Source organism: Macrobrachium rosenbergii, chromosome 37 (assembly GCF_040412425.1).
Source record: "Macrobrachium rosenbergii isolate ZJJX-2024 chromosome 37, ASM4041242v1, whole genome shotgun sequence".
In the NCBI taxonomy this organism is placed as follows: domain Eukaryota; kingdom Metazoa; phylum Arthropoda; class Malacostraca; order Decapoda; family Palaemonidae; genus Macrobrachium; species Macrobrachium rosenbergii.
The window spans coordinates 14,563,940-14,584,366 of record NC_089777.1 but is presented as its reverse complement, the minus strand read 5'-3'; the positions used below and the strand labels follow the sequence as shown (position 1 = coordinate 14,584,366).

The following is a 20,427-nucleotide window of genomic DNA, read 5'->3' as shown; positions in this document are numbered from 1 at the left end:
TAATGGCGAAAAACAGATTTGCGGAGGAAATAAACTTCCAGCGCCGCGCTGGAACAGATCCTCTGCTGTACGCCAAGGACGCACTGTATCGGGAGCTTCCTCTAGTGACAAATGTTTAATTGCTGTCCAGCCAAGTATTTTAGCTTTGTGGTCTGCTTAAACTCCCTAATAATTATTATGAGGTTTACTTGCAGTTCTGCCCATTTATGTGTATAATATTGATGCACAACTCATAAATACTGAGTATTAACTTTACGAGATTTTTGTTGTTGTATGGACATATACGGCTTTGTCTATATTTGTAGTCACTGGTTAAATATTCCAAAACATTTCCCCATTATAAAAAATTTATTCACAAAATACTCTCGATATCCATCAACAGTTAAAATTAGCCACATACAATAGTAATAACACAGCTGCAAATGAATTACTTTTCAAAGGGTTGTGTAACAATAACCCTCATGAACAATCATTTGTCTGCTAAATGGCAAGTTTTTTATCTTTTTCCTTTTTTTTTTTTTTTTTTGCCAAATCTAAGTATTGCTCTTCGAATCTAGTCCTGCATAATATTCAGAATGCAAGAGAATTCAGTAGCATATTTACAACAGGTCTCTTGATATTGATACTGACTAGATTTACCTGAATTCCAACATACAGGATACACACGAGATATTACAAATATATGATCACATGAGTAATAAAAGGAAGGATGCTATAACCCTACTGAAAATTTTCATCAAGAAAAATGCAAAACTTTACAAGCACTGACATACTCAAAATTTCTGCATCTTACAATCTATATTCATTATTACAGATGTGTGTGTTTGCATGTGCGCAGTGCATATACAAACATGCACATAATGAAGATAACATATGCAACTTTAGACACTAGCCCTATACATAAGATAAAGAGAAAAAACATTGTGCTGCAATGATTTTCAAAGAAATGCATAAAATATCTTCACAAGAAGTATCACATATAATTATATCCCTAACATTGCTAATACAGTTTTATGACATGAAAGTTGGATGTAAAATTCTGATACCTACTAACCTGCCAATAAATATTTGTAAAAGTACATTTATATCTCAGTGAAATTTTACAGCTAAGCCTTTTCTTTATTTCAAAGCACTGTATCTAGAGAAAAGTAATAAATCTAATATTTTGATAACCAAATTTCACTCGTCTCCATGAAGACGAAAATCTGCATTGTGGGAACCTATTCCCAAGCTATCAATGAAGCATAGGTGTCTTTGTAATTCACTTGTAAAGAAAATTTCCACCAATCACATGCCCAAGGACTAAGCACCCAATAATATTTGACTTGCTTCCAATTTAGTAATGGGCTGTGAACATTTAGCCATTCTGCCCTTCAGCTTGAACCAGGGAACAACAGTGCTTCTCTTCTTATAAAGATGACACAGTCCACAAAAATTTATCCTAGTATAAATAGATATTTACTACATTCTTTTTTATGCAAAAGGTATTAGCTCATCAGACTCGTCAAGCCGAAAGGTTTCTTAAAATGAGCCGTGGCTGGCACTCCTATAAGCCAACAAAATTACAAATCATCTCGGCAATTTCTGTACTGTCTGAGGCTAGTAGGTTTTATGAAACTTAACCTGTTAAGAAAGGAAGAAATGTTGCAAGTAATGGAACCTACTTCCTCAGTGTCGTTACAAATCTGAGACTTGTACTATCACATGGTATGATCGCATTAAACTGAAGCTGGATGATAGCGTTAACTTCGCACACCACAGTAGTTTATTCTATTGGGATAATATTAGCTGTAAGGTTCCAAAATCATCACAGACATACTAATACCATGAAGGGCATAATATATGCAGAAGAGAATGATCACAAAACTATCTGACCTTCAATTATCTGTTATTAATATTCTATTATCAACTATTTTCATGTTCTGAGATAAAGCAAAAACCATGCTATATATATTTTCAATGCACAATTAATCAATTTCCGAATGAAACGAGGTGAAAATATCATGGAACTATTAATTTACAAAAATGTATCCAGGATGGCAGACCTGCTGTAATTTCCTTCCAACAAAAGACTTTTTGATCAAGTTTTTACAGCTCACAAATAATAACCAGCTGCTGTGATTATAAATGCATATTAAATACCAATCATGAGCACAAGAGGATATATATATACTGTATATACAAGTATATACACATATCATTCATACATACAAAATAGATTTGTTATTGCCATCACTAACGTCCATTACTGACATCTGTTTGACGGATGGATTGATCATGTTTGAAGTGAAAAATTGCATACCAGAATTTTTTTAACTGTAAACTTAAAATGTCAAGTACCATAATTTCGTACGTTTATATCCCTTAAAGGTTCATGCACATTCGTATTAAAAATCTGGACATTGCTCATGCTTTCATATCTTTATACCAAGTTCACTAGTCCATTACGTTAGGGGAAAATGACTGGGAGTTTGTCATTAAATGCTCTTATTGCCCATATACTACCCATGGTCTTTTAGAACACCATTAAGCTGTCTGAGTTCTCACTTAAAAATTAGTGCATACTCCATAAAAATTTTCAAATTCTCATAGGAATATATAACAAAGTACAAAATACATGGCTACTGTACATCCATATCCTATCAAACACTGGTATATCTGCAGCGCTGTACTAGATATAAAGGTTCTCATTGGCAAGAAAAATGAATAAAATGCCATTCACTACACTTTTGACATAAAAAAACTACCCTTAATCTTACTTATGATATGAAAAATGGAAAGGCATTGCACAAATCACCTAGCAATGCAAAATTTTACCAATTTTTTTAACCATGGTCAAATCCACAACTTGGAAAAGGGGAAAGTTTACCCACTCGTTTCAACTTTCTAGTCTCTGGGGGAGTGGATGTCAAACTATTATCTAATATCCAAAAGGAATCATTGTTAGCAAAGGCATTAAGGGCAAAAATTGAGAAGGTCACTCATATTACAAAACATAATGGAAGTTGAATCATGAACATCTACCAAAAGTTCAAACCAATGTGAGAAGACACCGAGCAACATTTGCATATATAAAATGAATACTGAAGTAACAACTGCCATATATTCACATTAGGATAAAAATGTAATGCAACAAAGGAAGTCAAATCACGTCTGTACAAACAAGGTTTTTTTTTAACCAGAACAGTACTTTAAAGGCACCTCAATTCAATGTCCAACTTAATGTACATAATATATACAATTTACACTCCCACAAAGATAACTTTTTCAACAGATTATGCACCACAGCAAAGCTGAAAAACAAAACTCAGAAATACCCATTCCTCAAGGCCTTTAACAAGTGGAAATATTCACTCTTAAAAATAGCTTCTTCACAAATCTTCTTGTTACTCTCAACCATATGAATAATGAGTGTATAACCAATCAGTGCTTCACCTAAATTATAATAGACTTGTATTTCTGTGATTTTCTCATTAAAAACTTTTGATTAGAGACAAAATACAGTACTGAAGAAAGGGCAGGAATGAGTTGTTTAAGAATGGCCATACAGTGAATGGAACTAAAAGAGCCCTAGATAAGAAAAATCTACATAATTACAATTTTTGTGTAATACTAGAAATACTCACAAAACATTGTGAATATAAAAACCTCCTTCATCCAAGGTATTTACTTCTCGAGTTCACAGGGTTTTTCCAATCTATCCTGAAATACATACCCATATACGATGTATGTATATCACACATATATATTTAAATATGTGCATGTATACAAACAAGTATATATACATAAATACTCATTCATACATGTTCATAAGCAGGCCACCAAAAAAATCAAAGTTAACCATCAAATAAAAGTAAAATAACCTACTTAACCCCATTCTTTCTCCCCAAGATCAACACCTCTCGTGCCGGATGGTCATCCATCACCGCTACAAAGTTCATTGGACCCGTTTCCTTCGCCTGAAAACAGATAACCAAGTCAAAACTTTCTCCGCATGACACAAAATGACACTCAAGTTATGAATGAAAGATTATGGCCACATGGAGATCATAAATTCTGAATAAAAGTTAAGCATATAAATGGTATTAAGGAAAGAGAGATCCTCTGGTTATTTTAATCATGCTTGGTACCAATATTCATTAAATTCATTACTTTAGAATATCGGTTACTTCTATGACTGTGCCTTCTTTCATCTTCTCCCTAATGACCAATGATGGTTTTCACAAAATCCTTAACTTCTTCTAAACCTGATCAAAGATACATTTATTCTAGAATGACACTCCCTCAGAACAAGTGACCATCTTCCCGCTACCTGATGATCCTCCCAAAGGCTTACCCAACCTGTCGAGGAGGCATCCATATCTATTATCACTCGTACCGACAGAGAAGTAAGTCGACCGTTTTGACAGAGACCCGTTCCAGGTCCATAAATGGAATATCTTCCCAATCTTAGACGGAGAAGTCTAGTCAACCCTTTTGCCAGGGAACCCTTCCAGGTCCATAAATGGATTATCTTCCAAATCTTAGATGACGGCAATTGCAAAGCCTTTTCCTGGCAGGTGAGAGCCACACACACACTTTACATCCTACAGTTGCAATCTCAAGGTTAGATCTACCACAAATAGAAACTATAACAGGCCTGGAAAAGCTGGGCTGTACAAGGAACCTTCTCAGGTCCTTCCTTATACTAGCTGAGTGGTGTTGGGAAGAGAAAGCCAGCTGCAAAGAGTATCCCAACAAAGTCCTTGTCTCAGAAAACATTTGCTGGACTTGTTCCTATTTATCAGGAAAACTTTTGACTGGAGTCTGTCGACTACCACTCCCAGGTTTCGTTAAAACTTCTCTGGTGGCTCCCCAGATCAGCCACCATTTAAATCCCTCCTTTCCTAAGCCACCATAAAATAAATAAGTACAGTACATAGAAAAGTTTACACAAACAATGTTTAAACTCGAACCCCATCTTCTCTACGGCCCCCTTTTGAGAGGGGTCTGGTTTTTGGAAAAAATATCCTTTGAGGACTCACAGTAGCTACCAAAAATATGTTTTTCCTACATCAAAACCTGTTATTTAAAATGTGCTTTAGCCACTTTCTTAATCCCTCCCGGTACACTATGCAACAAAATTATCCCATTATTTCTTTTCCATTTAAAAGTTACTCTACATATTCCTGTGCATTAGGTTATATTTTATGCATTACTTTTAACATTACATTTCCAACACTTAATTGTTTGTACATATAATATATATTCATCTTGAAGACTGAAACTAAGGCCAACTTTTGGTGGATTTAACTTTTTCTTTTACTATTTTATATTTGGGATGCAACATCCAAACTAGGTCCAGAATAATCATTATTTGCGAACTGATCTAGCATAGAAACTAAACATTTTCCAACTTGAAGGTTCAGGTTATTAAAGGCCAATATAGCAAGTCATCAAGAAATACTGCGTATTAAAAAGCCCACGCAGAGGAAGAGGCAATGACTTCTGAAAATGTAAGCATATCTGTTTAACCATGAAAAGTTGAACAGCTCTGCTTTAAGCAATATTTTCTTTGCTGCAAAGGACACCAGGATCTGGACTTTGGAAGCTGCACTACGGTTAACGTTTGCACCATCCTCATAGGCTTTTCCCCGTTCCGGCTATTTTTCTATTTCTGGGGGAAAGTGAACAGCTCAATCCAAGTCACCTTGAATGTTAGTTTAAGTTTTCAACTCTTCAGGCTCTCATTTTACCAACTACAAACTTTTGGATGATAGGCAGTTCTTCTCACAGCCATCTTAAACCCTCCTACCGCAATATCAGGTGGATGGCTTGTAACTGATTACTCCTGTTACTTTCTGAAATCTGTATCGAAGAGCTCATCTCTCTTCCTATATTATTATTATCATTATTCAGAAGATCAACGATATGATTTCTAAATTACTACTTTTCTCCACTTTCTTTTTCCATTCAGATATGCACACTGTCCCAATGCATTTTCATTTTCTTTATTTCAAACTTGATAAAAGATATCAAAGCCTCTTGATCAGTTTTTAAAAGCCTTTAGACATTTCATGGCTTTGAAACTTTCACCACTTCTACATTTCTTGTAATCTTTCTTAATGTAAAAATCCAATTCTACTATCTCATGTAAAGTTTGGCATACACTATATTTCGAAAAAAGAATAAACCAAAATTTACTGAAATCCATCACAAACTTGTAAATTACACCTACAGTAGTTCCCAAATCCATGCCTATAAATATCCCCATGAACACATATGGCATTTGAAGGTTTTGAAATGTAACTGCAAGAACTATGGCCACACCTCACAGTGGTTCAATGCAATGAAGTCACAAAGATTTGCCTACTTGTTTTTAAGTTCAATGTAACGAAGTCACTAAGATTTGCCTAATTGTTTTTAAGCTATTTTGATAAGTAGGGGAGAGCACAATCTCATTACTATGGAATCTACTGTTTTCCCTGTCAACTGTTTGAGATGTAATGTATGGCAATCTCATAAAACTACGATTGTGAGTGAGAGACAACGGGAATTTAAAATAAGATGAAAACCTAACCACTTATCAGTTTCAAACTTAGACATCCCAGTTTAAAACTAACATGACAGAGGCCATCAGTCACTGAAAATTTTATTATAACTTAAAAAAAGGTATCGAGTACTTACCATTGCACTCTGTAGTAGGCCACAAAAGACAGTTTCCAATTCCCGAATAACATAAGACGGTCACTGCTGCCAAAAACACCAACGAGCATATGGTACATGGTTTGCGTTCCAGGAAGAATCCCGTCAGATAGAGTACCATAAATACCACATGGTTATGAAGAAGACCAGCAGGAACTGGCTTTGGAATTAACAGTACAGGGATAAGCCACTGGAGACAGTACATCGTCTTGGTGCACGATTTAACTGAAAAGAAAGGACAGACTTCTCGGATAAAAGCACTCTCACAAGTTCATCATCGTTATTGCATTTCATCCAAAACACCAAGTTAAAACTACTCCACTCTAATCAGGCTGGCCCTCAGGATTCATTCCTGAACTGAGAGAGATGAGGACAAAATCTTACAATATAACTTTTAAAAAGCTACTAATGAAATCCAATCAGATTCACATTTCCATAAGTTTGCTCTTTACTTAATATTTGTAATGCTGCTCGTTTACGGCAATGCTGCAGTTGTTTGATCTGACCATAAAAGATGCAGTTGTGGCTGCTTTAAATAGTTTTATGGGCCGTCATCCACCATTTTTCTTCGTCCCCTTGCAATTCATGCAATGAATGCTGAATTACAGGAATAATTTTTAAAAAATATGGTTGATAATTCAACTTTTTAAACAGAAGCATTACAAGACAATGAGAAATGCATTATAGTCGACTCCCAGTATTTGCAGGGGATGCGTACCACAACTCCCTCAAATAGCTAAACTCCGCAAATACTTGACACCCCTCTAATGACGCTTATAACTGCCTATTTTGATAGTTCAAACACCAAAAAACCCCTCTAAAAATGCTTAGACCTCAGTATTCTAATAGTTTTATCACAAAAAATGCATTCAGTCACAAAAATATGAAAATACAGTAAGTGAATATTTCTCTATGTAAAATACTGCGAACAGGCGAATTTTCTGTGAATAATGTGTACAGTGGACCCCTGCTTATTCATGGTTCAGCAATCGTGGATTCAGTCATTCACTGATTTTTCTGTGGAACGCATTTTTCAATATATCGCGGAAAATTCGGTAATTCACAGATTTTTTCATCGGAAAATATTCACTGATTACTGTACGTATTTTCATGTTACTGTATTTCTATGACTAACTTTTTTTTTTTAAATGCATTTAGCCACAAAAATACTGTGAAAATAGGCAGTTATATGCATTTTTAGAGGGGTGTTTGGTGTTCCAGTTATTAAATACATAGTTATAAGCATTTTCAGAGGGCTTCCAATATACTGCGGCCTTCCGGTATTCGCGGGTGGTTGCGGTACCTAACCCCTTGAATACAGGGGGTCCACTGTATGTATGTTCCACAGAAAAATCCACAAATAGGCAAAGCTGCGAATCCAGAACCGCAAATAAGCACGGGTCCGCTGTACAATCTTCTATTACAGGATGTAGCCTTAAACTGCACACCTTGGGCAGCTCTGGAACCATCAGTATGCTGCATAATAGGTGGCATGGTCCCATACATTTTTGTGTGTTTATGATTTTAAAGGGCGTGGGCATAATTTTTGGAAGAAAAGATAGAGATTGGTAAGAATTATATGTGCATTACCACGGGGGGATTAAGTTCTAATACGAGAAGGAATGTTTCAATTGTGAATAAGATTCACTTGGGTACGAATAGGAATTATAGTAATTGCATGAAAATATTCCATCAAAATACTTTTAATTTTACCCAACACCTTTTAATCTTTACAGAACTTCACAAACCATTATAATATGTTTTTAATTTTGGCCAATGCACGCTTTTCCTTACTGAACTTACAAGGATCTCCACATCCAGTGCTGTACATAGATGCACGACAGCAGTGAAATCTTCCACCTTGATTTTAGGTTTTGCAACTGTTGTAAATCATTCATTCTCCATACCTTTGTCAATGGTAAGACTTTGACCATCAAAAAGTATTTTCCCGTATTTATTTCTTTTATTGAAGACCAAATATGAATGCCTCCATTTAGATGTCTGGAAACACCTGATGACTCGTGCAACCATAATATAATGTTCATGTCCACTGGGAAACAATTTTTCACTCATTTTAATTTGTGTGGTGTCATTCTGAACTGGTTATGGGGCAAAGCACTGCTAATGAATGAATAACGACTAGAAGTTACTTGGCATCGTGACTACCAGGGTCATTCACGCAGATAACATTTCTTAGAAAACAAAAATTCAAATAAACAATTGATTCTAGTTAATTTAAAACCACTTAGAGCTCCATACAAAAATAAAACAACAGAATTAAAGACTAGATTTCTTCCAAAGGCCAACCTTTTTTGATAGAGCTAAAAATACCACTGGCATCGTATACAGCAACCTCTCCAAGAAACCCAAAGAGGATAAGATTCACCTCAAGCCTGAGCAAGGCGTCAATTCCTCAGATCCCCAAGACTGGTGCATTCAACCAATAAATGCCTCAAAGCCAAGGGGAAAAGCCAACGAAAGGGATTTCTCGACAGGGTTGGTCTTCACCTGTAGAGAAATCTCTTTCATGGATCCTGGGGAAATTAATCTGGGGCGTCCAGACCTTAGACGTGGTGTTGGCAAATTATCCACCCTTCTTTCACGAGCTGCTTCACTAGCCTCTGGCAAACACGCACATTCTCGCCGGTTTGGGTGGATATTTCCTTGATTGCATGATTATTTATACAATGCAATCACAGCGATGATATCCTTCTTAGAAGCAACCCTCCTGGCCATCCAACTTGGTCAAAAACTGGGTAAATGCCCCAGAAACACATGTAAAAAAGTGGCGGGGATGCAGAGACCTTGAGCAATGAAACCTTCCTCTTCGGTGGCAATTATGTAACTGAGCTGCCAGTGGAACTCCTGGTGAGTTACCAAGTCGTTATTTTAGGCAGCTCATACAAGACCAAACTTCTTGTACTCCAAATTACAGCAATCCTAGGCATGAAATGAAAACTGCAAGAAGTCTAGTCGCCGCGACTTAACTTAACGTGTAGACTGTACTGTATAGTTGTACTGTTGCTCATCAGTGCTACCAAGTGAACTATCAACTGATCCTGCAACGCTTGAACCACTAACCGTGCTGCCTGCATCTCCAAAATGTTATGCAGAAAAATTGTCTTTTGGCCACACTCCTAAAATGAATGAGACATCCAGGTGTGTGCCTCAAGCCTCCTTTCATGCATTTATGAACCAGTGCATTCCCACAGGGAGAGTGTTTAATGGAGCTCTTGCAAAGAGGGCTTTGTCTTCCCAACAAGCTATACCCTCCCTGTTACCTTTTCTTGGTAGAGCTTCTCAGAAGATGACAAGCGATCAAGGACCATTGCCAAAGCCAAGCTGGCATTTGCTCCTGTCCCAAGACCCCATTCTTCCCTTCTCTCCTGGGATTGATTGATTGATTTATAGATTTTAGGCATAGGCCTACATGCCAAGCATTGGGTCAACTAAAGCCATTCAGCACTGAAACGGAAATCGACAGTACAAGTTTGAAAGCTGTAACGAGGAAAACCTTGCAGTTGCACTACGAATCAATTGTTAGGAGAGGGTGGACAGTAAGATAGAAGGAAGAGAATATGAATGGAGGTACAGTAAAAGGAATGAAAGCGGTTCAGCTAGGGGCCGAAGGGACACTGCAAAGACCCTTAAGTAATGCCTATATTGCACCGCATGAGGTGCACTGACTGCCCTACCCCCCCTGCGGGGCTCTCTCCTGGGAGACCTGTTTGAAGAAGAGGGTTGCAACCATGTCCCTCCGCCACAATACTGTAAAAGAATTCCCAAAAACATGCAACTCTGGTGTGCTAGAAAGGTCAGTACCCTTCCTTCTGAGAACTTCCTGAAGTTTGTCCTCTCACCCTGAGATGAGAAATCTGTCATAGCAGAGTCTGCCAATAAGTTCATCCAAAGGTTATCATGAGGTAGACTAGAGAGAAACCACAGCAACAGACTCCATGGCATTAATCTCAGCAGCTGAGAAAGAAGCACCTTCTTGACAAAGTGTCCCCTCGGGGAAGTCATCACAGTAGTCAGTCTGCAGACTGATGATTCCAACAAAAGGTGAGTGGTCTTTGCATCCCCCCACATACAAAATCTCCTATAGCACACATGCCACGAGGGACAACAATAGACGCCCTGACCCACAGGGCGGAGCATTCCTTTCATCAAAGGCACCACAAGCAACCTGGGACCAGGGCAACCTGACTTCCTCATTTCACAGAGCACCTGAAGGTGAACTCAACTGACAATACTGGAGATAGGTGTAGAACCAAGGTGGCCTCCTCGAGATTATTACACTCAAGAATGTGTGAAATAATGTGTAACCGTGCTGCTCTATCTTGGCCTGATGAGGTTTTGGAAGACTAGGGCTGCCTGAACCAATAGGATCCCTACAGGCACAGGCTGTAACCTTTCCCACGAGGGGAAGATGCACCTTGCTTCCACTCCCTGGCTCAATCCCAATCTCATGGGGTTTGGTCAGAACTCCTTCCAGTAGAGGCACCACAAAACCCAGCACAGAATGCAGCCAGAAGTGCATACACGATGGCAGCCAAAGAAAAAGAGCTGGATGACAGCAGGTGACTAGGGTTTTCCCACCCATTAAACCATCTACAGTAAATCCGCCATGTATTCGCGTTCTCACGATTTGTGGACTCTACCTATTCGCAGATTTCTCTGTGGAACGTATATACACAATATTCGAGGAAAATTCACCCATCCGCGGCATTTTTCACTGAGAAATACTCACTAATTACTGTATTTTCATATCTTTTCATGACTACATGCACTTTTTTGTGATAAAACTATTAAAATACTCAGGTTTAAGCATTTTTAGAGATTTTTTTGTGTTTGAACTATCAAAATAGGCAGTTCTAAGTGTTTTTAGAGGGATTTTAAGTATTCGCGGATTTTAGCTATTCGCGGAAAGGCGGGGTACGCATCCCCCGCAAATACGGGGGGTTTACTGTACCTGTTACCAAGTTCGGTGATTTTAAGGAAGAGCTCGGCATGGAGATATTTTTTATTAATGAAATTTTTTTAATATAAAAAAGGGTGTACATGATGCAGCAACAATGGGATGACTTGAAAAACTTGCCAAAATAACGTGAGAAATTTACCACCTGTTTGTTTTTATGCAGATGCTGAATGCCATGTTTGGTACCAGGCCCTCTGGAAATAACGTAAAACAAAACAAAATACAGTAAATTTCTCACATTTAGTAAAATACTCAAATTATCTCACCCACACTACATCATATACACCCTTTCCCATATTGCCAAAAAATTTCACTGATAAACAATATCTTCATGCGGAGCTCTTCCTTAGAATTATCTCGGTTTCAACAGGCGATTCTAGCACACCGCTGAGTAAAACACACACAGAAGGCAGTAGTTTGTATTCCCATAGGAACTACTACGTGTTTCATTTCTTAAATGTAACTTTTTACTTGGCTACAGTCAAGGATTTTTACGAGTTTTCAATCTGTGTGTAGTCTACACACTATAGGGTATTTCCTTTGTATTATTATTATTATTATCACAGGCAGTCCCCGGTTATCGGCGGGCTCAGTTAACGGCGATCCATTTTTACAGCGCTTGTCTAGAGATGAAAATCAGCAATTTTCAGCGCCAAAAATCGCCAATCTCCGTCTATTGGCGCCATTACATACCTAACAGAGCCGCCGATAACCAAAAATCGGCGCTGATAACCCCGAAAATTGCCAATTTTCGGTCATCATCACACCCTCAGTACAGACCCCTCGCCGATAACCGGGGACGGCCTGTATTATTATTATTATTATTATAAAGAATCTTACCTTTGAACATCAATAGTGAACACAAGAGCAAACTACAGGCAGTCCCCGGTTATTGGCAGGGGTTCTGTTCCAACAGCATGACAACAAGCGAAAATCGGTGATTTTCGGCACCGATAACCTGGTATCAGCATCTCTGTTGGGTACGTATTGGAGCCAAAACCCGAATATCTGCATCAATAAGTGGAAATCGGCATCGAAAATCAACAATTTTTGTCAAGACAAAGGCCATAAAACTAGATTGCCGATAACCACAGGCAGTCCCGGGTTTACGACGGGTCCGGCTTACGATGTTCCGAGGCTTTTCAAGTATATTCATCAGAAATTATTTCACAGTTTACGACGCATGTTCTGGGGTTACGACGCGTCGTACGGCGATCTGACGGAAGAAATATGGCTCCAAAACAGCAGAATAATCAATATTTGGATTTTTTTTTTTATGAAAAACTCAATAAAAATGCAGTTTACATCATTTTCAATACTGTACACCCAAAGCATTAAAACTCAGGTTTTCTTAGGATTTTTGAAGATTTTTGACGATTTTTCGGTACACGACGCAGCATAAAAACGGAACCCCCATTATAAACTGGGGACTGCCTGTATTTGGACTTAAAAAACTGAAATGGACAACTTGACAAAGGTTTTGCCTTTTAAGAAAGTTTTCAAATGTTTAGAATAGCCTATACTGTAGGCCAATACAAGGAAAACCAAATATTTCCTAGTCAGTGGGCCCCCGGCAAAGTTCGGGGGTTGTTACCTACAGTAGGGCTAATATTTCTTGGAGGTCATTATCTTTATGATATTTACAGTCATTTAAGTTTTTATGGTCATCCCCAATGGGCTCGTACTAAAGAAGCCGCAAAAGTGGATACATAAAGATTTAAACCCTTGGGGTCACTCTCTAGGAAAGATCCGGAAAACCTAAGGTAATATGAATGTCATTCCGTTATGCACGATGTCTCATTAGGTGCCTAGGGTCAAGATACCGTGTCCTATGATAGGTCAGAGTATAGGACAGTTAGGATGGGATGCACCCATTGAAATGTCTGGCCTTTTCAGCGTGCTGCGACCAGCCGATGAAAATATGTGCATCTCAGCCTAAACAATTTTATCAAAAAATAATTTCATAATATAGCCAAGCTATGGAGGTAATCGTACAGTTTAGAGGTCCATATTCACTGCATTATATAGTAAAGTCAAGATCAGCACAGAGATTTATCAAATATCTATTGAAATCACGGAAAACATTGGAAAAATGAGCAGTTAATCAGCTTACAGAAGCAGAGACTGTAAAAAAAAAAAAAAGGGGGAATAGAGGGGGAACATAAACGAAAACATGTCTTGGGGGATACGGACCCATAGAATTTTGAGAAAATCTTAAATCTCAGCCTCTGTAACCAGATAAACTGCAATTTTTTTTTAGCAAATATACTTCTGTTTGCAGATCTGTTGAAAGAAGAAACTGAAGGAAAAGAATATAGAATTTAGGCCAAAGACCAAGCACTGGGACCTTGAGGTCATTCAGTGCTGAAAGGGAAATTGAGAGTAAAGGAGGTTTGAGAGGTGTAACAGGAGGAAAACCTTGCAGTTGCACTATCGAGAAAGGATGGATAGCAAGATGGAAGAAAGATATGAAAGGAGGTACAGTAAAAGGAATAAAAGAGGTTGCAGCTTGGGGCCGAAGGGACACTGCAGAGACCCTAAGTAATGCCTACAGTGCACCACATGAGGTGCACTGATAGCACTAACCCCCTCTATGGGGAAAAATTGAAAATAGGAAAGAAATACTTAAACACAATGGAGCAGTGAATTTGGACCCCTAAACTATAGGATTACTGTTAAGGCATATGTATTAACATATAATACTCAAAATAATCATTACATTATATTTGTTAAGGTTAGGTCACTTCAGACCAGGCTAGTTCAGGCTTAGCAAACCAGGCTAGTTCAGGCTCAGCAAACAAGATTTTTGGGCACCTTTCGCAAATAACCTGGTCAATACTGTCAATGATTCAGCTTTATGTCCAATAAATTCCTTTAAATGTTCAAGCACAGTTAAATCATGGTTTCAAAATTTGCCCAAATTAAGAACTAGCCAAGGCAAATAATCTGGTCAATACTGTCAATGATTCAGCTTAATGTCCAATAAATTCCTTTAAATTTTCAAGTGCAGGTAAATCACCGCTTCAAGATTCACCCAAACTTAGAACTAGCCAAGGCAAATAATCTGGTCAATACTGTCAATGATTCAGCTTTATGTCCAATAAATTCACTAAAATTTTTAAATACAGTTAAATCATGGTTTCAAAATTCGCCAAAACTAAGAACTAGCTTAGGCCTACGCTGAAATAAGAATATATATATATATATTAATAATGAAAGCAATAACCTTAAAATGCAATATACTTTAAAGACAAGCAAAGGCACGAAGCAAGGGCCGAGCGAACTCTACCCACGTAGATTTATACCCTATCAAGGCCAGTGGGCTGCCTGCTGCTGCTGCTGCTGCCCCAGTCAAATACCCACACAACTGCCCCAAAATACCCACACAACTGCCCCAGTCAAATACCCACACAACTGCCCCCAATTTACGGCTTTTTAAAAAGTTTAAAGTTAACTGATCAAGGTGCCCGATGCCCCACGTTACGAAAAGAATTCACGATTTACGCCCCCAAAATAAACGACAGCACGCGGAGGGGCGTCACTGACGCACGCCCTGACCGCCTAAAACATTTACGGACGAAGTTTCCTCTTCAGCGTAGGCCTAGAAGTCGCCCGCCCCCGGGGGAAGTGAATGCAAAAGGTTGCTCGCTTGCTGTTCCTTTCCCCGAAGGGCTCCTTCGCTCCCCACAAGAGACGGAACGTCTCGCTAACACCAACAGCTGCTATAATAATCACTGCAGGGGCGTCCCGCTGGCACGGAATCACCGAAGGAGGCAAGGACAAAGGCTTCTCGTCGGCGGAGGAAGCAGAACTAGTGGCTCACCTCCGTCATGGAAATATAGGCCTAGACTGTTGTTGTCGACCAAAACATGATTCCATGTCACGGGCGCTCTGCAGATGGCAGCACCGCCACCACCACCACCAGCAGGAACACCAGCACCTGGCGAGTGGCGGGGCATTCGCATTTCTGTTTCTGTTTCCTTGCCGTTGACAGGCTTCTTTTTATTTATTATTCTATTTGCCGTCGTTACGATTATACTGTCTGTCTGTTAAGTTTATGGACAATGTTCGTTTCCTTCGCATTTCTGTTTCCTTGCCGTTGACAGACTTTTTTTTTTACTTTTTATTCTATTTGCCATCGTTAAGATTATACTGTCTGTCTGTTAAGTTTATGGATACTGTTCGTTTCCTTCGCATTTCTGTTTCCTTGCCGTTGACAGACTCTCTTTTTTTATTCTATTTATCGTCACGATTATACTGTCTGTTAAGTTTATGGATAATATGGATAATGTTAGTTTCAGCCATAAGTCTTTAGGCCGTTATGATGTTTACCGTTACGTTTATGGTATTTACCATTATGTTTATGGTATTTACCATCATTTTATTTTATTTTATATTTTACGTAGATCCCCAAGGGACTGGTACTAAACACGTAGGCGCCCATTTTGTACGTAAACGTGCTTACGCCCTGAGGTTTGTTAACTTTCCAACGAACGATTTTCGGTTGAAATCTTGAATGGGACAATTGAAAACAGCAAGAAAATTGTCGAAAAAATATGTTTGTCATGTGGAACTGGATTTCGGACCGGAAACGAACTTTTACCATGTTTATTCGGATCTTTTCAGGATAGTGACCCCACGGGTCCTATCCGCCTTTTGGTGGCATATTTAGTACAAGTCCGTTGGGGATGACCGTAAAAACTTAAACAAAAGACTGTAAATATCATAAAGATAGTGACCCCTCATTAAATATTAGTCATAGATAAAGACCCTTGAAAACATTTGGGGTTTACCACCCAGGAAAGATCCGTTCATTCATAACAGAGAAAAAGGTCTAACATTCCAACGGCAAAGATGGCTGTTCTATGACGCAAAAGAGTGCTTTCTTTACACGTCTCAAGGTGTAACTTGAATACACATTAACGTACAATTATAAACACTCACAACGCATTTCTTTTATAGCTATATAACGCGGAGTTGAGATATTCCTTTGTTTTGCCATATTTTCGAGCGTGACTTCTCTTTATTCTTTTGTCAACAACAGAGGTGGGTTTCATGAGACGACATTACAGGTAATTGTGTTTATATATATATATATATATATATATATATATATATATATATATATATATATATATATATATATATATATATATATATATATATATAATTTAATAAACGTATCCAAATGCTAGGTTGTGGTCCTCAAGAATGTAGAATTTTTATGAATCTTACTACTGAATGTGTTCAGTTTTCAATCATCATTGTGGCCCATTTCTGTATCAAACTCCCATTGTTTGCCATAAGTGGCTCCAAACTCCTACTAAAACTCATGAAAGGTCCTGTGACGCCAAATCCAATTTCTCTGAATTACAGTCATGGAAAAGTAGCAGTCTATCGATCATGTTACCACACGTACACTATTGTACATGCATGTAAGATGGCATTCCTTGTAAACACAACAGGACTGGCAGAAAATCAATACCCCAAGATGTGCTGCAAGGCTGATTGTTAGTTATAAGCATTTGAAAACAGCGTAAAGAAAAATGTGACGTGGCAGACACACAAGAATTCCCTGCTCTTATGAACTTGCCATAATAAAAATTCTATAAATACGTCATAATATTATCAATAAACCGTAAAATCAAGGAATCCAATTCAGTGTTAAATATTTATGATAGCCTATAGAGAGTAACTTCAGACACTATAACAAAGGAAACCCATATGAGACAATTATACTTATAAAAGCACTGCAGCGTAATAGATGAATATTTTAATTGTCCCTTTGGGTCCAAAAACATTTTCATGGCATACGTATATCTCATACTTAAGTTTATTTAGAAGAAACATGTGTTAACCAAGATTTCCTTAACGGTTTTACGTAAACTGCTCTTTCGAGATATTTCCAGACTGCCCGAGTTGACCAGGATTGCGTAACGTCTACTTCTGGTCCAGCAGGCATATTCCTGAAACGTCTATAGCTCAGCGCCTGTAGAGTATGGTTATGGTGAAGAGAGAGAGAGAGAGAGAGAGAGAGAGAGAGAGAGAGAGAGAGAGAGAGAGAGAGAGAGAGAGAGAGAGAGAAGGAAACCCTGACATACCACACAGTCGCCTCAAGCATAAAGTACAGCACGGCATTTCATTTCAAAGGAATTAAGTTTAGCGTCAGCAGTAAGCAAGGAGCCGTCCTAAGGAAGTGATACTTTAGAGATGAAGTACTGATAACGGTAAATAAAAATAACCTATATTGGTGAAGAGAAATTGAATAATGAAAACTAACAGTGCTGATAATGTAGACCAAATATGCCAAGTTTGAAGCAAATTTATAAAGGGAAATATAGAGACGACCTTTGCCAAAAGGTCATCTGTTCAGATCTATGAAACTAGAACAGGAAAGAATGAGCAGAATATGCTTGGAAACTCGAGAATACCGTAATAAAAAAAAAAAAAAACCTAGTACCATAGAGAAAAAAAGACAATGAAGATAAAATCTATCACAATACATGGAAATATGTGCAATACAAAATAAATTCATGGCGAGAGCAAAAGTAATTACACGTTCTTTGTTTATATCCCAGAAGGATAGTGTGCCCACAGATGAATTTTAGGAGTGAGCTCCATAACCAAGCCATTCTTAAACCAAGAAGAAGAATATAACACCCGTGTTTACAGAGGACTATACTCATATAATTATATAAAACATGAAAGCCATCCATATCAAAGACTTTCTTTCCGAAAGTTGTGACAGTTGTTAAGAGGATATTTATTTTTTCAGGATATATATGGCAAATCAACATCGAATGCTTATCCTCAAAAATGTCAAAACTGACAGTTGATGATTCACTACAAGGTCGGACGATCCAGTAGGATAATTAGGCTATAATAATTAGACCTTCATTTTTTAGGCCCGTAATTTTGCGGTAAGCTATGGATCAGCGTAGTCTGAACCATAGATATTCTATCTAATGTCTATGATTTGAACGCCTCATTTCTGTTACGTATAGACAAGCAAGTTGTGAAGGCATTGAAATTCGATGACATAATTCAAGAATTTGCCACACGCGAGACCATAAATTTTATGCACATTGATTTTCATTTTTTAAATCTAAAGCACACACAGATTATCATAACCCTCACATTGTTTATTTCGAACAAGCAAACAGTGCATATCCCGTGTTTAATTGCTCCCTGAAACATCCTTTTGATAAAAGAAACCGTTAATTTGCCATCCTGTATAGATTGAACATAATGTGTCTCCTACCATGGTTTAAACTTTTAGGTTCATCCTTTACGACTTTCCTTCTCAAAGCCTTAGGCCCGTTACATCCTTACTTCCCTTTTTAAAACACCAAGGCTAATGAACGCCATCAGTTTCGAAGTAGGAGACCTCACTTTAAGATATAGGAAACATCTTTGTTATGCTTCTATCGTATAATATGAATCAGTGCGTGAAAACCAAGTTTCATTAAGTCTAAAATCAAAAGAAATAATAATAATCAAGTATTCTTTCTAAATAATCAACTTACGATTTTGCTTTAACCACAAAATTCAACTAATAGGTAATTGTGTATTGAATTCCCACGACTTTTCATCATTAATTTAGACCAGTGCTATAATTAAATACTGTACTTTGGCCGATTTATGAACCCAGACGGCAAATAACGGGAAAATCCATCAAAATCTTCAACTACAACGTGTACCATATGTGCCTTTATCAGTCAGAGAGAGAGAGAGAGAGAGAGAGAGAGAGAGAGAGAGAGAGAATAAGGACATCTGTTCTGAATCAAATGCAAACATCTTCAAACATATTTATATATTACCGATGGGCTTATATATTTATATGGTCCCATTAGGCCGAATGTAATCCAAGACACACATATTAATTTATTACATGCATATACAGGAATATTTGAAGAATAATACAACGTATTCGATATTAAATGTCAAATCTTAAGTAACAAAATTTTAAGAAAAGTCGTCAGGACGAACGTGAAGGTTCTAAGATTTAACAGCTAGTGCAATGACACCAGCCGTTGGCTGTGTTATATATGTGTAGAAAGACTTTTCAGTGGTTTAGACATGCAGTGTCAGTAGTCTGGTGAGTCACACAAAGACCATAGGCCTAAACATTATTCCAGTTTTCACAGAAAGCCGGTGCAATTCAGATACAGGGAAATCTTAACCTGATGTATAACATCCTTTGTTAGTGTTGCAGCTCTATTTGGTGTATTTTTCCTAGGCTATCTTTGATATATTATAACATACAGAATTGCAGTAGTTCCCTTTGTTATATTAAGCACAACTGTTACGTTTTCCAACACAACCCTCATCAAGATATGCCTTTTAGTAAAAGCAACCATTCTAAGATGACAGCCAGTAAGCCTCACTACCATAATATTTTTTTAAGCACTACGAGACATATTACAGCCCAGTTGTTCATCTTTATGTTAATAATCACCCGAATCTCACTAATGCCCATTAACTTATGTTTCATTATCAAAGAAATGTATACAATATTTTTAAATTGAATTTTCGTTATTTGAATGCGAAAACGGCACCTTGTGGAAAGCTGTCTGGCATCACGGTGTCGTGGACTTGATCGCCACCGTCCTTGACGTTGCCCGGCATTTAATCTGGTCACTTGTCCCATATTAACTATTCTGCACAAGATGAGAAATCCTTTAACTTACCACGCAGATCTGGGAGCGGAATCAAGTTGCCTGGGTGGCTAATGGGAGGCCCAGCAGCTCTGCTGAGGAAGTTTG

The 20,427-nt window shown here is 37.9% G+C and overlaps 1 protein-coding gene across 2 annotated transcripts; it reads right to left on the bottom strand.

Annotated features, from left to right (window-relative positions):
* Positions 1-329: 329 nt before the first annotated feature.
* Positions 330-15,656, bottom strand: bc10 (BLCAP apoptosis inducing factor bc10). 2 transcript variants are annotated; one of them, XM_067081541.1, is made up of 4 exons: positions 15,486-15,650; positions 6,667-6,909; positions 3,868-3,959; positions 330-3,702 (listed from the first exon to the last, which is right to left on the bottom strand). In XM_067081541.1, the coding sequence occupies exons 1-3, from the start codon at positions 15,625-15,627 to the stop codon at positions 3,916-3,918; spliced, it is 429 nt and encodes a 142-aa protein (XP_066937642.1). In that variant the 5' UTR covers positions 15,628-15,650; the 3' UTR covers positions 330-3,702; positions 3,868-3,915. The 2 variants fall into 2 exon arrangements, with proteins under 2 accessions (XP_066937642.1, XP_066937641.1); XM_067081540.1 differs by having other exon boundaries at positions 330-3,959; positions 15,486-15,656.
* Between the last annotated feature and the right edge of the window lie 4,771 nt (positions 15,657-20,427).

Coding starts and splice junctions, on each gene's coding strand:
- bc10 (XM_067081540.1), bottom strand. CDS start 15,627: ATGCGAATGCCCCGCCACTCGCCAGGTGCTGGTGTTCCTGCTGGTGGT. Junction 6,910..15,485: donor CCTATATTTCCATGACGGAG/GTGAGCCACTAG, acceptor CTTTCTTTTCAG/TTAAATCGTGCACCAAGACG. Junction 3,960..6,666: donor GCCTACTACAGAGTGCAATG/GTAAGTACTCGA, acceptor ATCTGTTTTCAG/GCGAAGGAAACGGGTCCAAT.